Source organism: Emydura macquarii, unplaced genomic scaffold (genome assembly GCF_026122565.2).
Source record: "Emydura macquarii macquarii isolate MOO-44397 ecotype Brisbane River unplaced genomic scaffold, CSIRO-AGI_Emac_v2 contig_915, whole genome shotgun sequence".
Lineage (NCBI taxonomy): Eukaryota > Metazoa > Chordata > Testudines > Chelidae > Emydura > Emydura macquarii.
The window spans coordinates 94,703-121,245 of record NW_027131052.1 but is presented as its reverse complement, the minus strand read 5'-3'; the positions used below and the strand labels follow the sequence as shown (position 1 = coordinate 121,245).

At 45.1% G+C, this 26,543-nt stretch overlaps 1 protein-coding gene across 5 annotated transcripts in view; it reads right to left on the bottom strand.

Moving 5' to 3' along the window:
• LOC137149888 (myosin-IIIb-like) overlaps positions 1-26,543 on the bottom strand; it is a 126,771-nt gene that overhangs the window by 93,205 nt on the left and 7,023 nt on the right. For 4 of the 5 annotated variants that reach the window (XR_010918857.1, XM_067543509.1, XM_067543508.1 and 1 more), the window contains 10 exons: positions 26,212-26,314; positions 23,665-23,767; positions 23,421-23,577; positions 20,733-20,835; positions 20,256-20,384; positions 18,825-18,933; positions 10,169-10,285; positions 9,545-9,645; positions 9,098-9,184; positions 8,788-8,853 (listed from right to left, as the gene is read on the bottom strand). Coding sequence is in view for 4 of the 5 variants with exons in the window: in XM_067543509.1 (XP_067399610.1) it covers positions 8,788-8,853; positions 9,098-9,184; positions 9,545-9,645; positions 10,169-10,285; positions 18,825-18,933; positions 20,256-20,384; positions 20,733-20,835; positions 23,421-23,577; positions 23,665-23,767; positions 26,212-26,314 (1,075 nt within the window). In the remaining variant the exon portion in view is untranslated. The remainder of the gene's footprint in view (positions 1-8,787; positions 8,854-9,097; positions 9,185-9,544; positions 9,646-10,168; positions 10,286-18,824; positions 18,934-20,255; positions 20,385-20,732; positions 20,836-23,420; positions 23,578-23,664; positions 23,768-26,211; positions 26,315-26,543) is intronic. The other variant, XM_067543511.1, reaches the window with a different exon arrangement.

The window sequence follows — 26,543 nt, the reverse complement described above, 5'->3', positions numbered from 1 at the left end:
TGGTAGATCTTCAACTGTTGCCTGCACTTTTCAGGAAACCCAGTGAATGGAGCCATGATGACCATCTCATGGCAACAGCAGCAAAGAGCGAGAGGTGGAGCCTGCCTGATCCAGAGCTGTTTGGAATGATGACCTAGCCTGAAACTGTCCTTCATCCATTATAGACTAAAACTGTTGTCTGCAGTCCTAGGGGAATATGTCCACAAAACCTGTAAATTAATAAAGTTATATTTTGCCAGGAGTGCTTGCTAATTTACAATCCTAAATTGCAAGCTCAGTGATTAATAGAATTTTCTCCTGAAGAGATCTAACCACTTAATATCTTTATGGGGTCCAATTTGTTAAGTCCTGCATAAAGTCATTCAAAAGAAAACAAACTTATAAAGTCTTTATTCCAGTTTCAGCTGGGCCCAGTCCCTCTCCCCTGGGGGTCTGCCTTCTTCCCAAACACCTCTTGCCTGAATGCTGGCATTCTCCACAAACTGATTCAAGGCCCTGCAGGAGTCTTCTTACTCCCTACAGCATTTGCAGGAATCTGCCAACAGCCACCTGTGGCTGTCTTCCCTTTTATAGGGCCCAGGAACCTTCCTAAGCCTTCAATCCAGGTGCACTGGACCCTGCGTTCTCTTGAAGAGGCCAGTCACCCTGTGACATACCCTGTGCCTGATAGTCCCGAAAGTGAGAAACAGTGGTGATGCGCTCAACAGCCTAGACACTATCTTGCCTCACATCTTGCGAGAATGGTTTCTGTGGGTGCTCTGGTGACATAGTCCCACTGGCAATGGATTCAGAAGATGATTATGAGTCCTCTGAATCAAATGGCAGTGCCATCAGCACCAGAAAGGAGTGCGATCTAGCTTGATTCATAGACGGTACTGGTGGAGGAAACCACAGGATAGAATGTGCTGACTCACATCTGGTTCTGCTTGCCCCTATAGCGGTTCAGTATAGACAGTGAGATTGCTCTGTACTGTATATGGAATCGATGCCATTGAGGATGCCGGGAGGATTTGCTGTCACCCTCTGTCTCATTGGTACCAGAGGTGCCACGCTCTATGCAAGCATCAGCTATGTTAAGGTTGCACTCTTAATCAAAGAGCATTCACCTCTCCATACAACAGCTGTTGGTACCATCTGCACCCATACAGTCAGTATGGAATGATCCTGTACCATGGGGAGGGAGCTCTTCACCAGCAGACTTGCTATCAGTAGGTTCTGCCAGGCCTTTTGACTTCAGTGTTACATAGCCAGTACTATGGTTTGTATGAGTGCCAGATGTGCCCATGCCCTGGCAGGGAATCTCATGAGATGGGGCTCACAGTCTCTTCTCTGAAGATGACTTAGGGGGGAATTTATTCCTCTTCTTTTTATGGGAATGTTTCGTCTTCCTTTCCTCACTCTTTCCCTAGTACTTACCAGTGTCCTTTGAACATTTTTTCAGAGAAGGAGCCTGAAAGCCAACTGAGTTCAATGGAGCAATACTAATCATCTGCAGCTGGTGTACAGTGGGGTCCCCTCAGCCTGGGTCCCACTCTGCCCTCATGGATCTGTCCATCAGAAACATTTTAAGTCAGCTCTCTCTGGATTGTCTCATTCTATGCAGGAATGAGCAGCAGATACCACAGTTAGAAGTAATATGAGTCTCTCCTATGAGAAGAGGCAAGTGTCGTGGTTGTCATTCACAGGAACCAGTCTGAGGCAGATGACACAGTTTTTAAATCCAGGCAACCTGGAAGTCCCTGTTCTTCAAGAGGAAGAGGGGTGAGGGAGTGCAAGTCCTGAAAAACAATACCCCTATGCACTTACTTTCTGCTACAGACATAACTCACTGTTTCAGGCCAAGGATAGTGAGAAGGAACTGGAGTGGTGGTTGGCTGGTGCCACCTTTTATATCCTTGGTAGGGAGTAGGAGGATAAGCAGAGTGTATGTACAAACCAACAGACACTGCTAGTGAAAAGCTTCTGGTCTCAGCATATGGAATGCATATACAATCAGAAGTGGAATACAAATAGGGTCAAGCTCTTGAAGAATGAGTTGTTTTCCTCATAAAAATGAAATACTTGTTTTTAAATATTTAGTATAATTGTTTTTAATCTTTTTTTATTCCCACCGCTGAATGAGGGCAACCTGCTTTGTTCACTGGATTTGCTACTGGTCATCAGAGTTGTCCCTAGGGGATAACCAATCTGGGCGACCGCCCCAGGCCCTGCACTTCTGGCTGGTTTTTGCTCCTGGTCCCAGCCCAAAGCCGGGACCCTGGCAGCAGCAATCCCCTCCTGTCTGGTCCTAGTGCACAGCCGGGAGGCGGGCTGCAGCAGTGATGTACTGAGGGACAGCCACGCCCTTGGAAACTGGCCTGGGGGGTGGGCAGGCCAGCCCTTCATGACGCATAGAGGGCATAGACCCAAAAAGGGAATCGCACTAGCCTCCATCAGCAGCTCAAAATGAAACCAAGTTGACATTCTACAAGACCCTTATGCATCCTATGGTAATAATTTCAATACTACCAAGTTCCCTCTGCTTATGTGGGAAAATTTGCATACAACAGGTAAGGCTTTGCCTATTTCATGGAGTACATATTTTAAATGCACAGCAAAGGAAACAGGGTTTACCACAGTTGTATGTGTTCATATGCAGTGCCACTGTCTCATTAAATGTTGGGAGAGCATTAGTAGAAGAGCCATCACTGTTAAACCACTGCACAATCTATGATCCGCAACCCCATAGCTATTGGCCAAACCAAACCTGATTTTTACTGAAACGCTGGAAGTTCCTCCACTCGCAGGGCTCTTCCCTGTGGAGCTGAGTCTGTAGCTAAATATGGACTGTAACACCATCTTCCAAACTGGGCATCAGTAGTGCCTAGTAAAAGTGTGCATCAAACACCAAGTTGCTGCTTTGCATATCTATAGAGAAACTGATCTAAGGTCTGGTCTAAACTTTAAAGTTAGGTTGACGTAGCTAAGGTGCCATAGCTATGACCTTCACTTCCCCAGTGTAGATACAGCTAAATCAAAGAATGCTTCCATCGATCCAGCTACCGTTGCTTGGGGAGGTGAAGTTTCTACACTAACAGAAAAATCCCTTCCGTCGCTGGAAGAAGCATCTAGACTACTGCACTATTAAGGCACAGCTATGGTACCAAAGCTGTACTTCTGTAGTGCCTGTAATGTAGACATGGTCTAAGGCATGTCACTGATGCTAGAGTGGCTCTAGAAGAGTGGCCCTCATAGAAGAAAAAATATACTGTACACGTCTACGGCAAATTTTATGTTGTCTAAACATTTAGACAAACTTCAACAGTTTTAAGATCAGGGTGAAGGGGCTTGAGGTGGTAAGTCCCAATTAGGCATTTCTCTGATAGTCCCTTTAGTCTCTGCAGAATTTTAACCTTTCATTTAAAAAAAATTTCTAGCCACTCTGAGACAAGTTTCCCTGGTTCCATCCAAGCCTGCAGACAGATATGTTGAAACAATATAGGTATGACCTGGCCCATTCATCTCAACTAGGTGTTATTTCAGCAGCCTAATGACAAGAGTTTAAAAATGAATATTGTTTAGCGCTGATCATTTTAGCAGAATCACCAACTAATGAGCTTCTCCAGCAGAACAGGGTATCACAGAAGTTAGATGGAAAATTCCTGTTAAATCCCATCTAGTTTACCTTTCAAGAGAGGGTTATTCCCTACAGCTGGTTTTCTAGCCATTAGTGACAAGTGACTGGGAGAATTCCTCCCCTAGCTCCTTCTGGGAGATGATTCCACAGTCTGATAAGTCTCACTATCAGGAGTTGCCCATGAAATTCATTCAGACTTCTCCCCATTCCTCCTAGTTACTTCCCTTTCTCCAGTCCTGAGGTGTACACCCCTCACATATTTGCAGATTTAGATGCCTGTGCTTAATCTCTCTTCACCATCACTTAGATCCTTTAATGCTTGAACACAGAGTGGTTCCAATGTGAACAACACTGCAAAGTAGCATCTTTGGGGCTTGAGAGGTAGGGCTCTGGTTCCAGCCTGAGTTTACAGAACAGGGAGGATTCCAGCAGCTGGGAATCAAGGCAGACTGGAACTCTTACCTGAATGACTTGTTCAACATCTTCATTAATAATCTGGAGAATGGGGTGGATTGCACTCTCAGCAAGTTTGCCGATGACACTAAGCTGTGGGGTGTGGTAGATACACCGGAGGATAAGGATAGGATATGGAGTGACCTAGACAAATTGGAGCATTGGGCCAAAAGAAATCTGATGAGGTTCAACAAGGACAAGTGCAGTCTTGTACTTAGGATGGAAGAATCCCATGCACTGATACAGACTGGGGACCGAGTGGGTAGGTAGCAGTTCTGCAGAAAAGGACTTAGGGGTTACAGTGGACAAGAAGCTGGATATGAGTCAACAATGCCCTTGTTACCAAGACTAAAAGCATATTGGGCTGCATTAGTAGGAACATCGCTAGCAAATCGAGGGAAGTGATTCGGGGGTATTGTGTCCAGTTTTGGGCCATGGGAAAGATGTGGACAAATTGGAGAGTCCAGCAGAGGACAAAGAAAATGATTAGGGGGCTGGAGCACATGACTTATGAGGAATGGCTGAAGGAATTGGGCTTGTTTAGTCTGCAGAACAGAAGAGTGATAACAGTCTTAGAATCACAGAATCATAGAGTTGGAAGGGACCTCAGGAGGTGATCTAGTCCAACCCCCTGCTCAAAGCAGGACTAACCTCAGCTAAATTATCCCAGCAAGGGTTTTGTCAAGCCGCATCTTAAAAACCTCTAAAGATGGAGATTCCACCACCTCCCTAGGTAACCCATTCCAGTGCTTCACCACCCTCCTAGTGAAAAACTTTCTCCTAATGTCCAACCTAGACCTCCCCCGCCCGCAACTTGAGACCGTTGCTCCTTGTTCTGTCATCTGCCACCACTGAGAACAGCCTAGCCCCATCCTCCCTGGAACCCCCTTTCAGGTAGTTAAAGGCTGCTATCAAATCCCCCCTCATTCTTCTCTTCTGTAGACTGAACAAGCCTAGTTCCCTTAGCCTCTCCTCAGAAGTCTTGTGCTCCAGCCCCCTAATAATTTTTGTTGCCCTCCACTGGAATCTCTAACTTCTCCACATCCTTGTTGTAGTGGGGGGCCCAAAACTGGACACAATACTACAAATGCGGCCTCACCAAAGCCGAATAGAGGGGAATGATCACTTCCCGTGATCTGCTGGCAATGCTCCTACTAATGCAACCCAATATGCTATTAGCCTTCTTGGCAACCAGGGCACACTGCTGACTCATATCCAGCTTTTTATCCACTGTTACCCCCAGGTCCTTTTCTGCAGAACTGCTGCCTAACTCGCTGGTCCCCAGTCTGTAGCGGTGCATGGGATTCTTCTGTCCTAGGTGCAGGACTCTGCACTTGTTCTTGTTGAACCCCATCATATTTCTTTTGGTCCAATCCTCCAGTTGTTTAGGTCCTTCTGTAACATATCCCCACCTTCCAGGGTATATACCACTCCCTCTAGCTTAGTGTCATCTGCCAACTTGCTGAGGGTGCAATCTAACCCCATCCTCCAAATCATTGATAAAGATGTTGAACAAAACCGGCCTCAGCACCGACCCTGGGGCACTCCACTTGTGACCGGCTGCCAGCTAGACATGGAGCAATTGATCACTACCCGTTGAGCCCTATGCTCTAGCCAGTTCTCTATCCATTTTATAGTCCATTCATCCAACCCATACTTCCTTAACTTGCTGATAAGAATACTGTGAGAGACAGTATCAAAAGGTTTGCTAAAGTCAAGGTATATCACATCCACCGCTTTCCCCACATCCACAGAGCCAGTCACCTCTTCATAGAAAGCAATCAGGTTGGTCAGGCATGACTTTCCCTTGGTAAATCTGTGTTGACTGTTCCTGATCACCTTCCTCTCTTCCAAGTGCCTTAAAATGGATTCCTTGAGGACCTACTCCATGATTTTTCCAGGGATTGAGGTGAGGCTGACCGGTCTGTAGTTCCCCGGATCCTCTTTCCTCCTTTTCTTGAAGATGGGCACTATATTTGCTTTTTTCCAGTCGTCAGGGACCTCCCCGTTGCCACGAGCTTTCAAAGATAATAGCCAATGTTTCTGAAAGCACATCAGCCAATTCCCTCAGCACCCTCAGTGCATTGCATCCAGCCACATGGACTTGTGTATGTCCAATCTTTCTAAACAGTCTTGGACCTGTTCCTTTAGCACTGCGGGATGTTCACCTCCTTCCCATTCTGTGCCGCTCAGTGCAGCAGTCTGGGAGCTGACCTTGTCTGTGAAGACAGAGGCAAAAGAGGCATTGAGTAGCTCCAGCTTTCTCCACATCCTCTGTCACTAGGTTGCCTCCCCCATTCTGTAAGGGGCCCACACTTTCCCTAATCTTCCTCTTGTTGGTAACATACCTGTAGAAACCCTTCTTGTTCCCCTTCGCGTCCCTTGCTAGCTGCAACTCTAATTGTGCTTTGGCCTTCCTGATTTCATTCCTGCATGTTCGAGCAGTATTTTTATAATCCTCCCTAGTCATCTGACCAAGCTTCCACTTCTTGTAAGCTTCTTTTTTGTTTTTAAGTTTGCCAAAGACTTCTTTGTTAAGCCAAGCTGGACGCCTACCATATTTGCTAGTCTTTCTGCACATCGGGATGGTTTGTTCCTTTGACCTCAATAAGGTTTCTTTAAAATACAGCCAGCTCTCTTGGATTCCTTTCCTCCTCATATTAGCCTCCCAAGGGATCCTGCCCATCAGCTCCCTGAGGGAGTCAAAGTCTGCTTTTTTGAAGGCCAGGGTCCGTATCCTGCCGTTCTCCTTTCTTCCTTTTGTCAGGATCCTGAACTCGACCATCTCATGGTCACTGCTGCCTAGGTTGCCACCCACTCCTACTTCCCCTACCAAATCTTCCCTGTTTGTGAGCAGCAGGTCAAGAGAAGCACGGCCCCTACTTTGCTGCTCCAGCTCTTGCACCAGGAAGTTGTCCGCAACACTTTCCAAAAACTTCCTGGATTGTTTGTGCTCTGCTGTATTGCTCTTCCAGCAGATGTCAGGGTGATTGAAGTCCTCCATGAGAATCAGGTCCTGTGAACTGGAAACTTTCCCTAGTTGACCAAAGAAAGCCTCATCTACCTCGTCTTCCTGGTCTGGTGGTCTATAACAGACACCCACCACGCCATCACTCTTATTGTTCTTCCTTCTAAGCTTAACACAGAGACTCTCAACTGACTTATCTCCAGTTTCATACTGGAGCTCAGAGCAATCATAGTGCTCTCTTACATACAGTGCAACTCCTCCACCATTTGGCTCCTGCCTGTCCTTCCTGAACAGTTTATACCCATCCATGACAGTTCTCCAAATGTGAGAGTTATTCCATCAAATCTCAGTTATTCCAATCATGTCATAGTTTCTTGACTGTGCCAGGACTTCCAGTTCTTCCTGCTTGTTTCCCAGGCTTCTTGCATTTGTGTACAGGCACTTGAGATAACTAGCCGATTGCCCTACTTTCTCAGTGCAATTCAGGAGGCCTCCCTGTTGCACCCTCCTCCTTCTGCTTCCTTGTGGAGTCCCACTTCCCCAGTTACTTTCGGGCTTAGGTCTCCATCCCCCATCGAACCTAGTTTAAAGCCCTCCTCACTAGGTTAGCCAGCCTATCTGCGAAGATACTCTTTCCTCTCTTCGTTAGGTGAATCCCGTCTCTTCCTAGTAATCCTTCTTCCTGGAACAACATCCCATGATCGAAAAATCCAAAGACCCCCCTCTGACACCACCTGCGTAACCATGCATTTACTTCCGCAATGCGACGGTCTCTACCTGAGCCTTTTCCTTCAACAGGGAGGATGGATGAGAATACCACTTGTGCTTCAAACTCCTTTATCCTCCTTCCCAGAGCCACATAGTTTGCAGTGATCCGCTCAAGATCATTCTTGGCAGTGTCGTTGGTGCCCACGTGGAGAAGTAGGAAGGGGTAGCGGTCTGAGGACTTGATGAGTCTCGGCAGTCTCTCCGTCACATCCTGAATCCTAGTTCCAAGTACCTGAATGGGGGTTTCAGGGATGATGGAGGTGGCTGTTCTCAGTGGAGGCAGATGACAGAACAAGTTGCAGTGAGGGAGGTCTAGGTTGGATATTACGAAAAACGTTGTCACTAGGAGGGTGGTGAAGCAGTGGAATGGGTTATCTAGGGAGGTGGTGGAATCTCAGTCCTTAGAGGTTTTTAAGGTGCAGCTTGATAAAGCTCTGGCTGGGATGATTTAGTTGGGGTTGGTTCTGTTTGAGCAGGGGGTTGGACTAGATGACCTCCTGAGGTCCCTTCCAACCCTAATATTCATAGAATCATAGATTGAGTCCCAGCTTCCCACTGTCAGAAAGCCCCCCAAATCTCACAGCCATGCACCCCACACTGACCTATCCGCACAGTGCTGGAAACCCTCCTCAGTTATCTGTGGTACTTTCCCCTGCTGGACCACACTCTCCATTGCGAGTCCCAAGCTACCCTGAGTGCTCCAATGACCTTGTCTAGATGACAAAAATATTACTGCGTTTGCGCTCACTGAACTGTCCACAGCTATGCTGACACAATGCCGCCCAGGTTTAGCAGTGGCCTGAGTTGCCCAGTTAGTCATGAGCAGCAGTATCTCAGCTCACTCAACTCTTCATAGACATGGTATCTTTTGTAGCACAGAAAAAGACTTATGTTTCTCCTCAGACATCTGTTGCAACAGCCCCCCAACATCTTCTCTGACCCACAGCTTGTTCCTGTACTACTCTAGTGATAATTGCCATACCTGAGGGAATGAGCTCTGCTCATCCAGGAGAGAGAGCAGCCCCAGTGGCTTGGCCAGGAACAGGTCCTGCAGCAAGAGAAGGAAAAGAGATGAGCCCCTTACCTAACGGGAGTGGAAGTAATCCATCCTCTCTTGAGAAGCCATCTCCCTTTCACCTGCTCACTACACACTCCGCCCCCACCTTCCAGGGAACTTTTTCCCAGATCCTAACCCAGCCAACATTTGATTCAGCACCTCTTCTCCCCATCCTCTGTGCCTCTGCCTGAGGCTGGAGGGAGGTTCCTCCCACACCCAGCTCTAGGTCACTTACCAGAATGGGTTTATTATTGTTGAATATAATTGCCTCCCAGGGCAGCCCTTCCTCCTGGTAGGCAGCCTGCTCCAGTTGGAAAATGTGCTAAGACACAGAAGAGAGTAATATTGGAGCTCCTAGCAGCACAAACAGCCTTCAGCTAAGCAAGTCATGCATCTTTCCCTTCAACACCTTATGTGCAAGGCAAAGTGTCAGCTTCAAACCTCCTCAGCACTCATATGTCTCCCCAAGACAAGATCACTGCTCTGAGCAATCACTCTGTTACAATGGTAACTGCCATGCATGAGGTGGTCCCTGCTTCTGGTCTCCTCTCTGCTCCAACAGCAGGATCACCACCCTCAGTTACTGTACAAAGAGAGGTCACCACTCTGCCCTTGCATGGCTCTGCCCTCCCATGGCTCTGTCCACTGACATGCCAGACAATGTCACACCTGGGACACTCACATAATTGAAGAAGTGCTGCAGCTGCTCATTGGCCAAGTTTATGCAGAGCTGCTCAAAACGATTCACCACGAAGTTTTCAAACCCAAAGATATCCAGGATCCCTAGGAGGAGGGAGATGAGCCTCAACAGAAATTCCCTGCAGGGGTGGCTACACACTTTCTACCATGGCAGCTAAACACTCCCCTCACTGAGACCCATGCATTAAACATCAAGCTCCCATCCCCTCAGAAACTCACTCTTGTGGGAGCTCCTGTGTTATGGCCCTCCCACAGGCTGCCATGACACCCTTTCACTGAGTCTCTGTCCCTCACACCAACCCCATCCCTGCAGCCAGCTACACCCCAGCCACCCCCCAGAGACCCACCTCATAGAGAACACTAGAACTAAATTTCAGTGAACAAAAGAGATTCTCCCCCAGAATTACATCCTTGCATTAAGCTTCCTCTTCAGACTGAACCCCCCAGAGACAACTTCAAAATAATCTCATATCAATACCACCCCATCCCTGGAATTACAACCCTGTACTCAGTCCCAGTGAGCACCGCCTCACCCAGGGTGCTATGCTCTTTTGGCTGTGGCACATGCATTCAGGAGACTGACAGGAGCAAGATAGCTGGGACTCACCAATCTCCCCCAGCTCCACCTCAGGATCCACATTTTCAGCCAACAGTTCATTGATTTTGCGGACAATCCAACCAAATACACGGCCATATGCTACCTTAGCAATGGAGTCCCGGGCATCTGCACAGTCATACAGTAAAAAAAGATGGTCACCTGGCTGTAGGTGTTCCAGTCCCTGGAAGAGCTTCCCTCTAGGCCAGAAGAGGCCCTTGTGGTGGGACTCTCTTCCATCTTGGGGCCCAAGAGCCCTAGTGGCTCCAGAAGGAAGACTGAACACAGTTACACATGCTAAGCAGGGTATGTGGGGTCTGGACTATTTCTCTGTATCCTCCCCTGTGGTTAATACTCTGTATGGAGAGGATTATTAAGTCCTGTTGAGACTGTAACTAGCTATCCATTACAAGATGGATTTTGACCCCCACACACTACTTGAGTTTCCTAGGGAAGAAAACTTCCACTCTACTCTGAGATTACCTTCAAAATTGCATTCTGACAGGAGGGCACCTGAGCAATGTGTTTAGTAGACCATGTAAAATGGGAAAGCTCATCTATTGAAGAGTCTAATAATTTTTTAGAATAATACCCCCAAGATTTTTGGCAGAGAAACTTCCTTCACCCTTCTGTCACCAAGGATGACAGTCTCTCCCTGTACATATGACTCCTGTCACTAAGAGCACTAGAACCTCTGAATGTTATTTGGACATCTGAATGATTCTTCTGCAAACACCTGAACTTTTGATTAAACTATAGAAACCGTCCTACAGCATTCAAAAATTCCACCAGCATGAGAGACTTCAAAGAGAGAACAAGGACAGGACCCATGCTGGTTGGGCTGCAGGACTGTATCAAGTGCACATGGATGCATGGAAACTTTGCTGCAGTTCTAAAGAAAGGAAGAGAAAGTCAGCATCATGTCATGTATGAACCTACATGGGAGAAAATAACTATTTTACTGTCTGGGGTGACACAAGGAGTTTTCAAACTCACAAACTTTTTCTATTTAACATTAATTTAGAAATCTAAGATTTAAAAAGTTTGTTATTAAAAAGCCAATCTAATGTATTTACTCTTTATAAAGACATATCTGGGATTCACTTCTTTCCTTATGAGCTGGTATAAGGAAAGAGCACTTTACATGGGTTATATTTTGACACAGTTATCTCTGCTTCTGACACACATTCCCCGGTGGTGCGCTATTATGATAATCCTCTCAGACTCTCTCTCTCTTAAATCCTACAAAGAACTGAGCACATTGTCAATGCTTTGCATCAGGAACCCTCACTTCACCGACAACACTGTGCCTGCTTCTATGCACACTTACTACATATGCAACTCCAAAGACTGTTACAGCTTTGGGCACGTAGAAAAACTGGTGAAAGATACGCGTCAGGTCCCTTCAAATTTCCCAAAACTCTAAGGAGTTGAAAGGACAATGTCTACCCCAGCTGCCATGGCGCTGAGCCACCCCTCTGCTCCTGAATGAAACTAATTCTTATGTGTATAAAATGCTTAACTTTTAACACCCAAGAACTTGGCTAGCACCTGCAGGTGTCCTACGAACTTCCCTCTAGAAGTTTCCACAATTCAAAATGTGCCTGTGCGTTAAGAGTAGATTTAAACATTATCAGGTCTGAACTTCCACAGACATGTATGTGCCATTCCAATATTGAAAGATTTATTGAACACCCTTATTTAAATAATGAATGCACATGCTCAAAGTATGATTTTTAAGCCTTATTTCCCCACTTGACTTCTCACCTGCTTTTGCTGTTGCTGTTTCAAACAGCAGGAGATCAAAGTGTACTAAGAGCAGTTCGTGCACAATAGCAGGGTCCATACAGCCAACTGCTGCATGGCAGGCTAAAGGGCCATAGGTTTATACTCCAGCTTGTCACTCACTAAATAATCATGTGGATAAGCCTTCTGCACTTACATGGGCCCCATTCTGTTATTAATAGAAATAATAATAGTATTTCTCTCCCTTTTCTCAGCCTGTAGCAGAAAGAATTGATAAAGTTTACAGGGTTTGTGACAATGACCACATGTCCCTGTATTAATTGTATATTTTGATCTGTAGCTGAAATCTGATTTCACTGGCCTGTGTACTAAGAGTATTCTGAAGCTGCAGGGGGAGTCTGGGTTCCTTAGCAGCAGGAAGAAAATTAACTACCTCCTCATCAGTGAGGGTGCAACACACCCATGAGTACAAGTAATGATTACACAGTCTCAAAGACATTCACTGTGATTAGCTCAACTGCAAGCTCCAGCAGACCAAGGAAACCAGTTTAGGTCAGCGGGAACACAATCCACAGGGAATACATTAATGGGGCCAGCTTCTTTAGGACAGTGACAAACACACACATGCACACACCAGCATGATGGACTAAAACCTAACAGAAAGAGAGAGAGAGAAACATGATGTTTATGAAGTAACTGAAGAAAGACCACCTGGCTCATAGGCATATATGAAAGATTAAATCTAGCCAGAAGAGACGCGGTTAAATTTGTTTTGTTTGTAAATCATCTTTTTACTCTATTAAATAAACAAATTTTTTAAACAAAAGTCATTGAGCATCTCAGAAATTCCCACTTCTGGAGAGACAGTTGAGCAAGTTCTCAACTTAGAGGGGCATCTGCAACACACAGGTTTGTGAATCTAGGTATCTACCCTACTTTTGGTCTAGCAGGGCATGAATAAAAGAATCCATGAAGGGCAGAGCAATTTGCAAGAACTGAAAGTAGGCACTAAGGGACAACCCAGAGACCAAGGGGATCTAGGGGCGCAGGCAGCTTTAACCTTTCCCTGGGACTTTTAAAAAAAAAAAAAAAGTTTGTGTATATGGGAATGAGCAAGTGGGATGGTTGTGCTCTGTATTCATATAGCACATTGGGGAAACTAAGTCAATGTAATGAATTTTAATTCAAAGTATGAAGAGGCCAATGATCTCCCTTCCTGTGGCAGAGTTTCATATTCTAGATCTGGGACCTTTGGTAGCTCTGCCTCCTGCATTCACAAGCCCTCTCCCACTGAAAGAGATGAATTGTTTTGGTGGAGCGCAGCTATGGGAGTTCATGGCTGCAAAGGCAGGGATGTCTCTCATGATCCCATGAACAGCTTATGAGTATCAGGCAAAGACCTTGTTGTGATGCCCTTCACCCCCATGTTCACCCTTATAGTGTAATTGTGTGTTGTCTAACGCAAAGTATGGCATGTTAGATGTTTTTGGAATGCTCATGATGTGCTGATCATCGTTATAGTAGTACATAGGTTGCAATTTTATACGTATAATTGTAAGATTTCACTGTGTAATATTCTCAAAGATGTGTCCTTGTGGCTTGAAACATGACCAAGCAAAAAGCTCCAGGAGTAAAGGGGCAGTTCACACCTCACAAGGCATGTATAGGATAAACCAGCTCAGCCTTCCAGGAACAAAGGACTGGCCTAAGGATTAATTGGATTCTTGAGTGAGTCACCTCCCTTCCCTTGGTCAGTTTGGAACCAGGAGGAGGTAATGCTCACTGACTCAGGACATGGATGAGTCCATATAAGGACATTGTTTGTCATCTGACCCTGAAGGAAAGGAGCAAAGTCCCACAGTGGAGAAGGAGTGTTATAAAAAGGGGAGACATTTGCCATGTTCTCTTCCATCTATTAACACCACCAAGCAACTGAAGTTCTTACCAAAGGGAAGAGCCTCACTGAAGGTAAGCCAGCCAGCCAGCCTGTGGTGAGAATCGCCTAAGTTTGTAAGAACGAGAGTTCTGTAGCATTTTAAAGACTAACAAATTTAATTTCAGTCGGCATAAGCTTTCGTGAACTTCAGCTCACTTCCTCAGATGCAATTGGTAGTATCGGTATCATTTCTCTCGTTGTTTTTGCTGTATACAGACTAACACAGCTACCCCTCTGGAACTCTTAAGTTTGTAAGGTCACTGAAAGTGTTAAGCTTAGCTTAGAATGTGTTTACTTTAATTTTTTTGACCAAATCTGACTTGTTATGCTTTGACTTGTCATTTAAAATTCTTCTGCAGTTAATAAGTTTGTTTTGTTTGCTCTACCTAAAGCAGTGCATTTGGTTTGAAGTGTGTTGGGGACTTCACTGAGAATAACAAGACTGGTGGATATCAATTTCTTTGTTAAACTGACAAATTTATATGATCTTACATTGTTCAGTGGGCATAACGGAACATTATAAAACGGAGGTTCCTAGGGTTGCATCTGGGATTAAGGGTATTTCCTAGTGTCATTCTGTTGTAGAATCCAAAGAGTGGCTGGCTAAAAGCACGCACTCACTTAGCTGGGAGATGTTTACCTGCTGAAGATTGTGTGTAAACAACCCAGGAGTGGGGGTTTTCACAGCAGAGCAAGCAGGATGGGAGTGGGAAATCGGAATGACATATCAATTCATTAATTCAGATTGCACTACGGGACCATCACATTTGTTTTGCTTTCAATTCAGTGGAGAGCCAGTACAGAGACAGAGGTGATATGTTCATGTTGAGCAGGTGGGCTACTAAGTTTTGTGCCAACTAGAACTCCCTCAGGGACTGATGTGTCTTCTTAGATATAATGAACTGCAACAATTGAGCTTGCGGGTGATAAATCCTGGGCAGTTGCAGATGGAAGTGAGTTTATCACCCTTAGGCTGGGGCTTAGTCTGAGGACAAATCTGCTGGATAGTGAATGATGTAACTGATGGAACAAAGTTCTTTGAAGCACATCCCTTTTTCCACCAACATCACCTCAATTCTTGCCTGAGTAAGAATATACCGCCGACCAACTGACCAGAATATTGATGAGGATTGTGAAATATTCTGGGAGATGAGAGGCTGTAAAAATAGAAAACTCAATAATAATGGGGGGTTTCAAATATCCCCATACTGATGGAGTATAGGTCTCCTCAGAATGAGATGCAGAGATAAAATGTCTAGACACCATAAATCACTGTTTCTTGGAGCAGCTAATCCTGGAACCCACAATGGGAGAAGCAATTATTGATTTAGTCCTAAGTGGAGCACAGAATTTGGCCCAAGTGGTAAATATAGCTGAACCGCTTGGTAATAGCGACTATAATATAATTAAATTTAACATCCTTGTGGAGAGAGAGAAAGAAAGAAGCCCATGACAGTAGCATTTATCTTCAGAAAGGAGAACTATACAAAAATAATAAAGCTTGTGAAATGGAAATTAAAAGATACAGTCTCAAAAGTGAAATGCACGGAAGCTGTATGGAAACTTTTAAAAAACACCATAATCAGTTTAAATGTATACCCCAAATTAAAAAACATAATAAGAGGACCAAAAAAGTGCCACCATGGCTAAACAACAAAGTAAAAAAAGCAGTTAGAGGCAAAAAGGCATTCTTTAAAAATTGGAAATCAAATCCTACTGAGGACAATAGAAAGGAGCATACACTCTGGCAAGTCAAGTGTAAAAGTATAATTAGGCAGGCCAAAGAAAAATTTGAGGAACAACTAACAAAAGACTCAAAAACTACTAGCAAAAAATGTGTAAGTACACGAGAAGCAGGAAGCCTTCCAAAAAATCAGTGGGGCCACTGGATGACCAAGGTGTTAAAAGAGCAGTCAAAGATGATATGGCCATTGTGGAGATACTAAATGGATTCTTTGCATCAGTCTCTACTGAAAAAAGTGTGAGGGAGATAGGGAGATTCCTACACCTGAGCCATTCTTTTTAGGTGACAAATCTGAGGAACTGTCCCAGAATGAAGTGTCTTTAGAGGAGATATTGGAACAAATTGATAAACTAAAAAATAATAAGTCACCAGAACCAGAGGGCATTCACCCAAGGGTTCTGAAGGATCTCAAATGTGAAATTGCAGAACTGTGGTATGTAAACGTATCACTTAAATCAGCTTCTGTACCAGATTACTGGAGGATAGCTAATGTGATGTCAATTTTTTAAAAAGGCTCCAGAGGCAATCCTGGCAATTACAAGCCAGTAAGTCTAGGTTCAGTACCAGGCAAACTGGTTGAAACCACAATAAAGAACAGAATTATCAGACACATATATAAATACGATTTGTGGGGGAAGAGTCAACATGGTTTTTGGAAAGGGAAATCATGCCACACCAATCTACTAAAATTCTCTGAGGGAGTCAACAAGCATGTGGACAAAGGTGATCCAGTAGATATAGTGTACTTAAATTTTCAGAAAGCCTTTGACAAGGTCCTTCATCAAAGGCTCTTAAGCAAAGTAAGCAGTCATGGAATAAGAGGGACGGTCCTCTCCTGTATCAGGAACTGGTTAAAAAGATAGAAAACAAAGGGTAAGAATAAATGGTCAGTTATCAGAATGGAGAGAGGTAAATAGTGGTGTCCCCCAGGGATCTGTACTGGGATCAGTCCTGTTCAACATTTTCATAAATGACCTGGAAAAAGGGGTAAACAATGAGGTGGCAAAATTTGCAGATGATACGAAACTACTCTAGATAGTTAAGTTCAAAGCAGACTGCAAAGAGTTATAAAGGGATCTCACAAAACTGGGTGACTGGGCAACAAAAGGGCAGGTGAAATTCAATGCTGATAAATGCAAAGTAATGCACATTGGAAAACATAATCCTAACTATACATATAAAATGATGGGGTCTATATTAGCTGTTACCACTCAAGAAAGAGATTTTGGAGTCATTGTGGATAGTTTTCTGAAGACATTCACTCAATTTGCAGTGGCAGTCAAAAAAGCTAACAGAATGTTGGAATCATTGGGAAAGGTATAGATAATAAGACAGAAAATATCATATTGCCTATTGTGGCTGATGGCCGGCTTCCCTCCAGTGGGTCTCGCACCTTCCTGCTTGTAGGGGGCCAGGAAGTTGCCCGTCACCCCGTCTTCCTGGGGGAGGGGGTAGGGACCCGGGCCCACCCGCTCCTCCGGGTCCCAGCCCAGGGGCCCTATGAGAAGCAGCTATGTGCTGCTGGTACTGCTTTCCAGATGGCACACTCTTCCCCTGGGCTAATTCTCCCCCTCCTTCAGTCTTTCTGGCCTCTTGAGCCGGTACCTTCCTCCTCACTGTTCGACTGCAGAGCTCTGCTCTGCTCTCCAGTCCAGTCCAGTCCAGTCCAGTCCGCTCTGCTCCGTTCCGTTCCTCAGCACAGCACAGCACAGCACAGCACAGCACAGCACAGCACAGCACAGCACTCCTACTTCCTCCAGCTTGTGCCCCTTGTGTTTGGGGCGGAGCCCTTTTATGGAGCACCTGGCTGAACCTTAATCAGCCTCAGCTGCTCCTTATTGCCCCCAGTGGCTCTGAGTTAGTCAGCAGGGAATAAGGCCCGGAGCATTCTGGGACTCACATACCTCCCATCCACCACTCTTCTACTGCCTGCTGCCTGCACCATATCACACAATATATAAATCCATGGTATGCCTACCTCTTGACTGTGCAGAACTAGTCGCCCCATCACAAAATAAATAAATAAATAAATAAATAAAAAATATTGGAATTGGAAAAATACAGAAAAGGGCAACTAAAATGATTAGGAATATAGAAAAGCTTCCATATGAGGAGAGATTAATAACACTGGGACTTTTCAGCTTTGAAAAGAGATGGCTAAGGGGGATATGATAGAGGTCTATAAAATCAGGAACGGTGTGGAGAAAGTAAATAAGGAAGTGTTATTTACAGCTCACAACACAAGAACCAGGGGGTCACCGAAAGAAATTAATAGGCAGCAGGTTTAAAGCAAACAAAAGGAAGTACTTCTTCACACAACGCACATTCCAACCTGTGGAATTCTTTGCCAGAGGATGTTTTGAAGACTATAATGGGGTTCAAAAAAGAACTAGATAAGTTCATGGATGATAGGTCCATCAATGGCTATTAGCCAGGAAGGGCAGGGATTGCTGTTTGCCAGAGGCTGGAAATGGCTGACGGAATAGATCACTTGATAATTAACTGTTCTGTTCATTCCCTCTGAAGCACCTGGTATTGGCCACTGTTGGAAGACAGGATACTGGGCTGAATGGACTATTGGTCTAACTTAGTATGGTTGTTCTTATGAGTTTGGTGCGATCCAAGTTGCCATGGAGGACCATATAAATAATTTCGTCTTTCTTCACAATGGGGAAAACTCTTGTTCCAGCCTAGACGTGGAAGTGGTCTGACAAGGCTGGCATTGGCTCATGTTTTATAACCACTTTCAGCCTGAGGATGAAGGCCAGACTTGTGGATGACAAATAAAAAAGCCCATCACAGAAAGAGAATGGCCCTATTCAAATATCAGAGCCATAGCAAGGTGTCTGCTGCATTGGTCATCCTCACATCTGTCACACCCACAATGCAGACACTAAAAAGCCCTTTCACTTCATTTAAAACCAGATGGGAAAGAGCAGAAGAGTACTGTTCTACTGTTGGCTTCATTTTCAAGAGTACTCAGCATATGCAGCTCTCATCCACTTCAAAGAGATTCGTGGGTTCACAGCAATTCTGACAAATCAGGCCTTGTGTGTACTGCACTAACACCTAAAGACCCCTCTCAGAATTAGGGCCCATTACAAGGAGAGCTGTACAAACACATAGGGAGAGATAATCCCTGCTCCAAAGAGCTTACATACACTGTTGGTACAACACCACACCAGGACTTAAGGTCATGAATAAGATAGATATGCCAGCCAACTTCCAGCCCTGCCCCTTACCCTCAGCCTGCTGCTGCGTGTGGAGACGCTGAATCTGCTCTCCCCTGGTTACAGACACTGTAGAAATGAGACATTTCAATAGCTCTTCTTCCTGGACTCCAAACTGACCCTGGAAGAGAAGGGACCAAAGAGAATAGTCAGTTTCAATCCCTAGTTCCATGGTGCAGCAGCCATGTCTCCCTGTCTCTGGGCAGCGCCTAGAACAATGGGTCCATGATCTTGACTGGGGCCTCTGGACACTATTGTAATGTAAATAATAAGACAACATTGCAGGAATCAAACCACTGACTCTAAAGTCACCACTTTCCCCAAGCGCAGCTCACTCACTCGCACACACACACACAGCGCCCTCCCTTTTAGTCCCTCCTGTGCCACTGCCACCTGCCCTCACCCCAACACTTTCCCAGGAAGAGCCTCACTTACCTCCCAATTATTTATACATATTATTAATTGCCTGAGATAAAAGCTGTGTCAGAGCTCTGAATGGGGGTCCATTCCAAGGTGGGGGGCTTTGAAATCAAGACAGACACCTAGTACTGGATCTACTCAATGGGAAACCACTGATGAGAGCGGGGCACTGAGGTGGCGAAGGAGGGGGTTGTGCACTGCAGCCTGTTAAGCAGATGAGTTGCTGCATTCTGGACAAGCTGGAGTTTTTCAGGTCAGGGAGCATTTGATAGTGAGAACTGCAATAGTCTAGCTCAGATGACAGAAAACTGCACATCACCAAGACCAGACCTGACACAGTGTGCAAGGGGGTCTGTGGAAGGAGTGGTACTGTCAGATCAACAGGTGAGGAAAATAAGACTAGTGCCTGTGTTCTGACAAACTGGGGATGAGAGCGATATGGGTCTCAGGCCAGAGAGAAAAAGGTTGCAGTAATTGAAACAGGAGAGATCAGGGCCTGAGCAAGTGTTTTAACTTTGAGGACAGAGAAGACAGATCAGGTTTCGATACAATATGGAGAAAGCAGGATTTGAACGCTGCCAGGGTGCAAAGGGCTAAGGTAGAAAGGATTGGTCCATAGCCCCCACCCCATCTCCTATTCTATTTCTGAACCTGGCTTTGAACTGAGTAACCTGCTGAGTAACCTGGTGGTTAAAGCCCATGTAAGGTGTCTGATGGGATAGAAAAGGGCTTGAAAATACCAGTCACTGGGCAATCTGGTGCATTCCTAAGACAACTCCTCATTCTTCTGTAGCGTCTTAAGGATCAGGGATAGGAGTCCCCTCTGCTGGGTCAGTCAGGGGCAGTATAAGCAGCACTCGCAAAATGGAAGGACCCCAGTGGTAGACCTCAGCTACCCTTCATACATGGATTTAAAGAGCATTTCCTAATATAAATATTCCCCAAAGCTCACACTGGTCCCCACTAGGAGGATGACCTTCTTGCATTCCTCTGAGTCTCTGACTCAGACTTCCTCCAACTCACCGCTGAAGCCTTCAGCCACCCCCTGGAGGCTTCACTGACTCTCACGGCCCCATTGTTCTCCTGGGACTGAAAGGTCACATTGCCCAGAGACAGAACTCCAGCCAGGATTGCCTGCATGTCCACCTGCTCCTAAAATACACAACAGAGATGGCCCAGGAGCTGGCACCCACAGATGTGTGTGCAGGCATGTGCATGCATATGATGAGCAATAAGCAGCCTCCTTCCAGCAAAACTTCAAACTTCCTGCAATGGTGGTGGGAAAGGAAGGTCAGGCACGTGGAAGGAGGGAGCTCTACTCTGAATCTGCCAGACTGTGAGCAACACAGCAAACTGAACAAGGGAAGCACAACTGGAAGAAATGGGCTGAACTGAATGTGGAAACAGCAGCCAAGAACAGAGATTCCAGGACTCTACAGGTGGGCAAGTAAGGCTGAGCAGAGGAGGTGGAGATGGTGGCAGAGTGCCCATGGTACTCACCTGTTCCTGGAAGCCCACCATATCTAGGGCATTACACACCTCCCAGTACTTGCGCTTCCAGCTCTCAGCCATATCCTCTTCCCTGAACCAGCCGCTTATGTACCTGGGGAAACAAGTGAGTCAACCTGTCATTATTTGTATTAGGGTACAGTCTACATACTGTGATGATCTGTACCCTGTATTCACCTCTTGCACACTATGGTCAATACTGTCCTGATAAAATATGTGCAGCAACATAGTATGTAAAGTTGTAAGATTTCACTGTATGGTATTACTAAGACATATTACAAGTCTGGGAAGCAGCCAAATCAGTTTTTCAAAGACAAAAGACAAGCTGACACCTCAGCCAAGTGTAAACAGGCCAAATGGGTCATCAATTGCTAAATGGCTATTGATTGGCAGGAAAAAGGACATGGGCAAAAAATCTATATCTTAAAAAGTAACATCCTGGGGTTCCCATCCACACAGACTTTTTGTCTCCTGACCATCAGTTAGAGATGCTTCTTGAAGAAGGCAAAGAACTATAAGAAGGGAAGACAGACGCCCCAAATTATTCTTCCCTTTCTCTCTGCCCACAGCATCCATGACATCTGAAGAACAAAAGAAGCAGCATTGCACTGGGGGAGGGATCCCGACTGAAAGAAGTTCAGCCACTAGGATTGCTGAAACATGTAGTGAGAGAGACCTTGCCTTTCACTCGTTTGTTAAATTAGGCATTAGTTGCTTTTACTTTATATTTTTCTTGTAACCAATTCTGACTTTTATGCCTCATTACTTGTATTCACTTGAAATCTATTCTTTTGTGGTTAATAAACTTGCTTTATTGTTTTATCTAAACCAGAGTGTTTGAACTGAAGGGTTTGGGAAACTCTATTTGGGATAACTGGATTTGTGCATATAATTTTATATTAATAAAATGACAGCCTTTATATGAGCTTGTTTTGTCCAGAAAAGAGCTGGGCAGTCCAAGATATACATTTCTGGGGAAAGTTTGGGACTGGGATTTTGCTGGTGTTGCTTTGTAGTGTAATTCAAGAGTGGCGGGATGCAGTGCTCATACACCATAACTGCAAATAACTTACATGCTGAAGGCTATGTGTGAACAAACCAGGAGTGGTAGCACTCACAGCAAAGCAGTGTAAAAGGCACCCCATGTTAGACAGCTATGTGGACACAGCTGTTCATCAGGACAGATTGTACTCTGGGTATATCAAACATACCTCACATGAGAACACAGTGCAAAGCTGACTCAGGGAGTCACTCCTGGCCCCAAAGAGACAGCACAGACATAGGCTGGGGAGAGCAGAAGCACAGAGAGGGGGAATGATTTCTGCAAGGTCACATGGCAGGTCACTAGTGGAGCCAGGAATGGAACCCAAGTCCCCTTTGGAGTGTCAGGCCAGTATCCCATCCATTAGATCATACTACATCTCTGTCCAGATTCCAGCTCCAGCCTTCCATGACAATCTGTGTTCCCAATCCTGTGCACTCCTATCATTACTCAGCCCTCACACCAGGTCAAATCCTCTCTTTGCCCACTCCCTCCCTTATGGGGCTGTGGAGCGCATTATAGAATCATAGAAGATTAGGGTTGGAAGGGACCTCACAAGCTCATCTAGTCCAATCCCCGGCTCAAAGCAGGACCAATCCCAACTAAACTATCCCAGCTTCAGCCTTGTCAGGCCACACCTTAAAAACCTCTAAGGATGGAGATTCCACCACCTCCTTAGATAACTAATTCCAGTACTTCACCACACTCCTAGTGAAAAACATTTTCCTAATATCCAACCTAGACCTCCCCCACTGCAACTTAAGACTATTGCTCCTTGTTCTGTCATCTACCACCACTGAGAACAGCCTAGCTCCATCCTCCTTGGAACCTCCCTTCAGTTAGTTGAAGGCTGCTATCAAATCCTCCCTCACCCTTGTCTTCTGCAGACTAAATAAGTCCAGTTCCTTCAGCCTCTCCTCATAAGTCATGTGCCCCAGCCCTCTAATCAGTTTCATTGTTCTCCGCTGGATTCTCTCCAACTAGTCCACATCCTTTCTGTAGTGGGGGCGTCAAAACTGGACACAGTACTCCAGATGTGGCCTCACCAGTGCCAAACAGAAGGAAATAATCACTTCCGTCGATTTGCTGACAATGCTCCTACTAATACAGCCCAATATGCCATTAGTCTTCTTAGCAACAAGGGCACACTGTTGACTCATATCCAGCTTCTTGTTCACTGTACCCCCCAGGTCCTTTTATGCAGAACTGCTGCCTAGCTACTTGGTCCCCAGTCTGTAGCAGTGCATTCGATTCTTTCATCCTAAGTGCAGGACTCTGCACTTGTCTTTGTTGAACCTAATCAGATTTCTTTTGGCCCAATGCTCCAATTTGTCTAGGTCACTCTGTATCCAATCCCTACCCTCCAGCCTATCTACCACTCCTCACAGCTTAGTATCATCCACAAACTTGGTGAGGGTGCAATCCACCCCATCCTCCAGATCATTAAAGAATATGTAGAACAAAACTGGCCACAGAACCAACCCCTGGGGCCCTCGACTTGATACTGGCTGCCAACTAGACATCAAGCCATTGATCACTACCCATTCTGCCTGATGATCTAGCCAGCTTTCTGTCCACCTTATTATTCTGATCTCCACCCCACTGAGAAGCCAGAGCAGGCCCTGCAACTCTGGTACCTGTACTGTGTGGGATCTAGCAGTCCATACATCTCCTTTTCCTTCTCAGTGAGCCCAGCAAGCATATAGTAGAAGATATGGAAATTCCTCTCTCCAGCATCTTGTTGTACCACACGGGACTTCTCCAGCAGATACTCGCTGAGCTTGGCACCCCTCACTGCATGGAAAAAGGGCAGAAGGAGATAAATCATCACACAGATGACAAGGGTGCACACACACCTAGAGACCAAGCTCTGGGTCTCACCTGTATTCCTTTGGAACCTCAGCTGTATGTATTTTCCAAAGCGGCTGCTGTTGTCATTCATCACTGTCTGTGCGTTGCCAAAGGCTTCGAGCAATGGGTTCACCTGGAAGGGAACTGAAGAGTCAATGGGGAGATCTAAGCAACAGGAAACCCCTTAATGTCACCTACAGCATACAGTGGACCAGCTAGGTTGCGGAAGGAATCAGAAGTATCACGTGAAACAGTCTCATGGCCTCTTGAGGAGCCAGAGGAAAAAAAAAGATTTGAGTTGGTCAGCTGGGAACTGGCACATAGCAGCAATACAATCCAATATAGCCATGGATTGTATAAGCAAAGGCACCACATCCTGGAGCAAGGAGAGGACAGTCTCTCTGTCAGGTCATGGAGAGAACCCTTGGGATTCCACCTCAACTCTCAGCCCCTCAATCCCAAAAGCCTCCCAACTCCCACCAAGCAGGGAGTGATGGGGAGGAATCACTCTCATGGATGGCCCCACACAGGACACTCTGTGCAGGCCTGGGGAACTCAATGCCAGAAAGATACACACACTGCGGGAAGTTCACAGCAGAGAGATAAATTAATATGGGGCAAATTTCCAGTCTGAGGTATAGGATTCAGAAAAGAATGTGTCAAGCTTGGCTAATAACCAGTGGGGGTGGAAGGGCCCCTCCACATGATAATCTGCAAATATGAGATCCACTGCACGTTGCCCGGGGCCCCCAATCTCCTGCAGTGACTCACCTGCAAGTTCCAATACTCCAGCTGCAATTCATAGATTTTAAAGCCAGAAGGGACCATTATGATCCTCTAATTTGGCCTCCTACATAACAGGCCAGAGAAACTCACCGAATAATCACTTCATCAAGCCCCTAACTTCTGGCTGAACTATAGCACCTCCTTAAAATATATCTAGTCTTGTTTTAAATACTGTACTTCAAGTGAAGAATACACCACATCCTTATGTGAATTGTTCCAATGGTTGTTTATCCTTACTGTTAAATATGTGCAGTTTTTTTCCCAGTCTGAATTTATCTAGCTTCAGGTTGCAGACACTGGATCTTGTTATACTTTTGTTTGCTAGATTAAGGAGATTTCTGCTATCTGAATCTCTTTCCCCCAGGTAGGTAAATGTAGACAAGGATCAAGTTACCTATTTACCTTTTCTTGGATAAACTAAATAGACTGAGTTTCTTTAGTCTCTCACTGTAAGGCAGGATGTCCCGACCTTGAAGCATTCTTGTTGCTCTTTTCTGAACCCCTTCCAATTTGTCAGCATCCCTTTGGAGGAGTGGACACCAGAACTGGACACACTATTCCAGTAAAGTAATGCCACATCCCTGTTTCTATTTGATATTCCCTCCACATACATTCAAGGATCATATTTGCCCTTTTAGCTACAGCATCACATTGGGAGCTCATGTTCAATTGATTATCTATTGTGACCTTCGTTGCTTTCCAGTATATGCTCTTCAATCTGTAATTATGACCTATGTTCTTTGTGCCTAGATATGGCTTTTCATCGGCGTATGTTAAGAAACAGGTTGTTCAAATGAGCCCATATTACCAAGTGATCTAGATTGGCCTGCATAACTGACTTGTCACTCATTATTTACTATGCCAATTTTTGTTATTTGCAAGTTTTACCAATAATACTATATCTTCTTTCAGATCATTGATAATGGTATTGAATGGCACTGGACCGAGAACAGATCCCTGCAGGACTCACTAAAAACAACCTCACTAAAGGACAATTTCCCATTTACAATTCATTTTTCCTAATCAGTTAACCTGATTTTAATCCATTTCATAAGGGCTATATTGATTTTGCATAGTGTTAAAGAAAATCAGAAGGTCATGCAGAAATAAAGTATATTTCATCAATCCAGTTATCTTTATCAACCAAGTATGTGATCTCATAAAAAATGGTTTGTCTAACAAGGCCTATTTTCCATAAAACCATGTTGATTGGCATTCATTATGCTATGGTCCTCCAGTTCTTTACTGACTGCATCCTATATCAGTTTTTCCATGATTTTGACTGTGATCAATATCAGTTAACCAGCCTATGTTTACCAGGGACATCCTGTTTATTCTTTTTAAATATTAGCACAACATTGGCTGTTTTCTAGTCCACTTGACTGCACTATTCCCCAGTGTACCAAGATTAAATAAAAAAACCAACATTAACGGTTCAGAGAACTATTTAGCCAATTCTTTTAACATTCTTAGATACAGGTTATCTGGTCCTGCTGATTTAGAAATGTTTAACTTTAATAGATGCTATTTAACATCCTCCCTAATTACTGATGGAATAGAAATTATTTAATTAATTAGTATATCATCCTGCTTCTTGCCAAATATTTAATGTGTCTTGTCTAGATCATGACTGACAATCTAGTATTGGATCTATACCACTGCTAGGATTTCATTTACTCTGCCCCTTCACCACTCCCAGCAACTCATCTGCAGAACCCCTTGAGATAACTGTGAGTTGTTCAGTGGCTTCCCCCCACCCTGTCCTTCCCACATTATCCTGCAGTGACTAACCTGCAGGATCTGCTGCTCCAGCTGTGAGTTGCCCTTGCACAGGTGCATGATGTGTTGCAGCAGCAGCTTTGCACTCTCTGTTTTTCCTGCACCACTCTCTCCGCTGTCAAAAAAGAACAGAGGGTGAGGACGGGAAACTCTTCCATCACTAGGACTCAGCTGCTCTTCCCCTTATGCCTCAGTGCATTTCCCCTCTCTCTGCCCCAACATCCCTCCACCGCAAATGTCCCAACCCTACTGCGCAGCTCTAGGTGCCTCCCACTGGCAGTGCCCACATTAGCACTACCTGGATCCTCCCCCTCTGGCAACAGGTTCTGTAGGGCACTGATTCC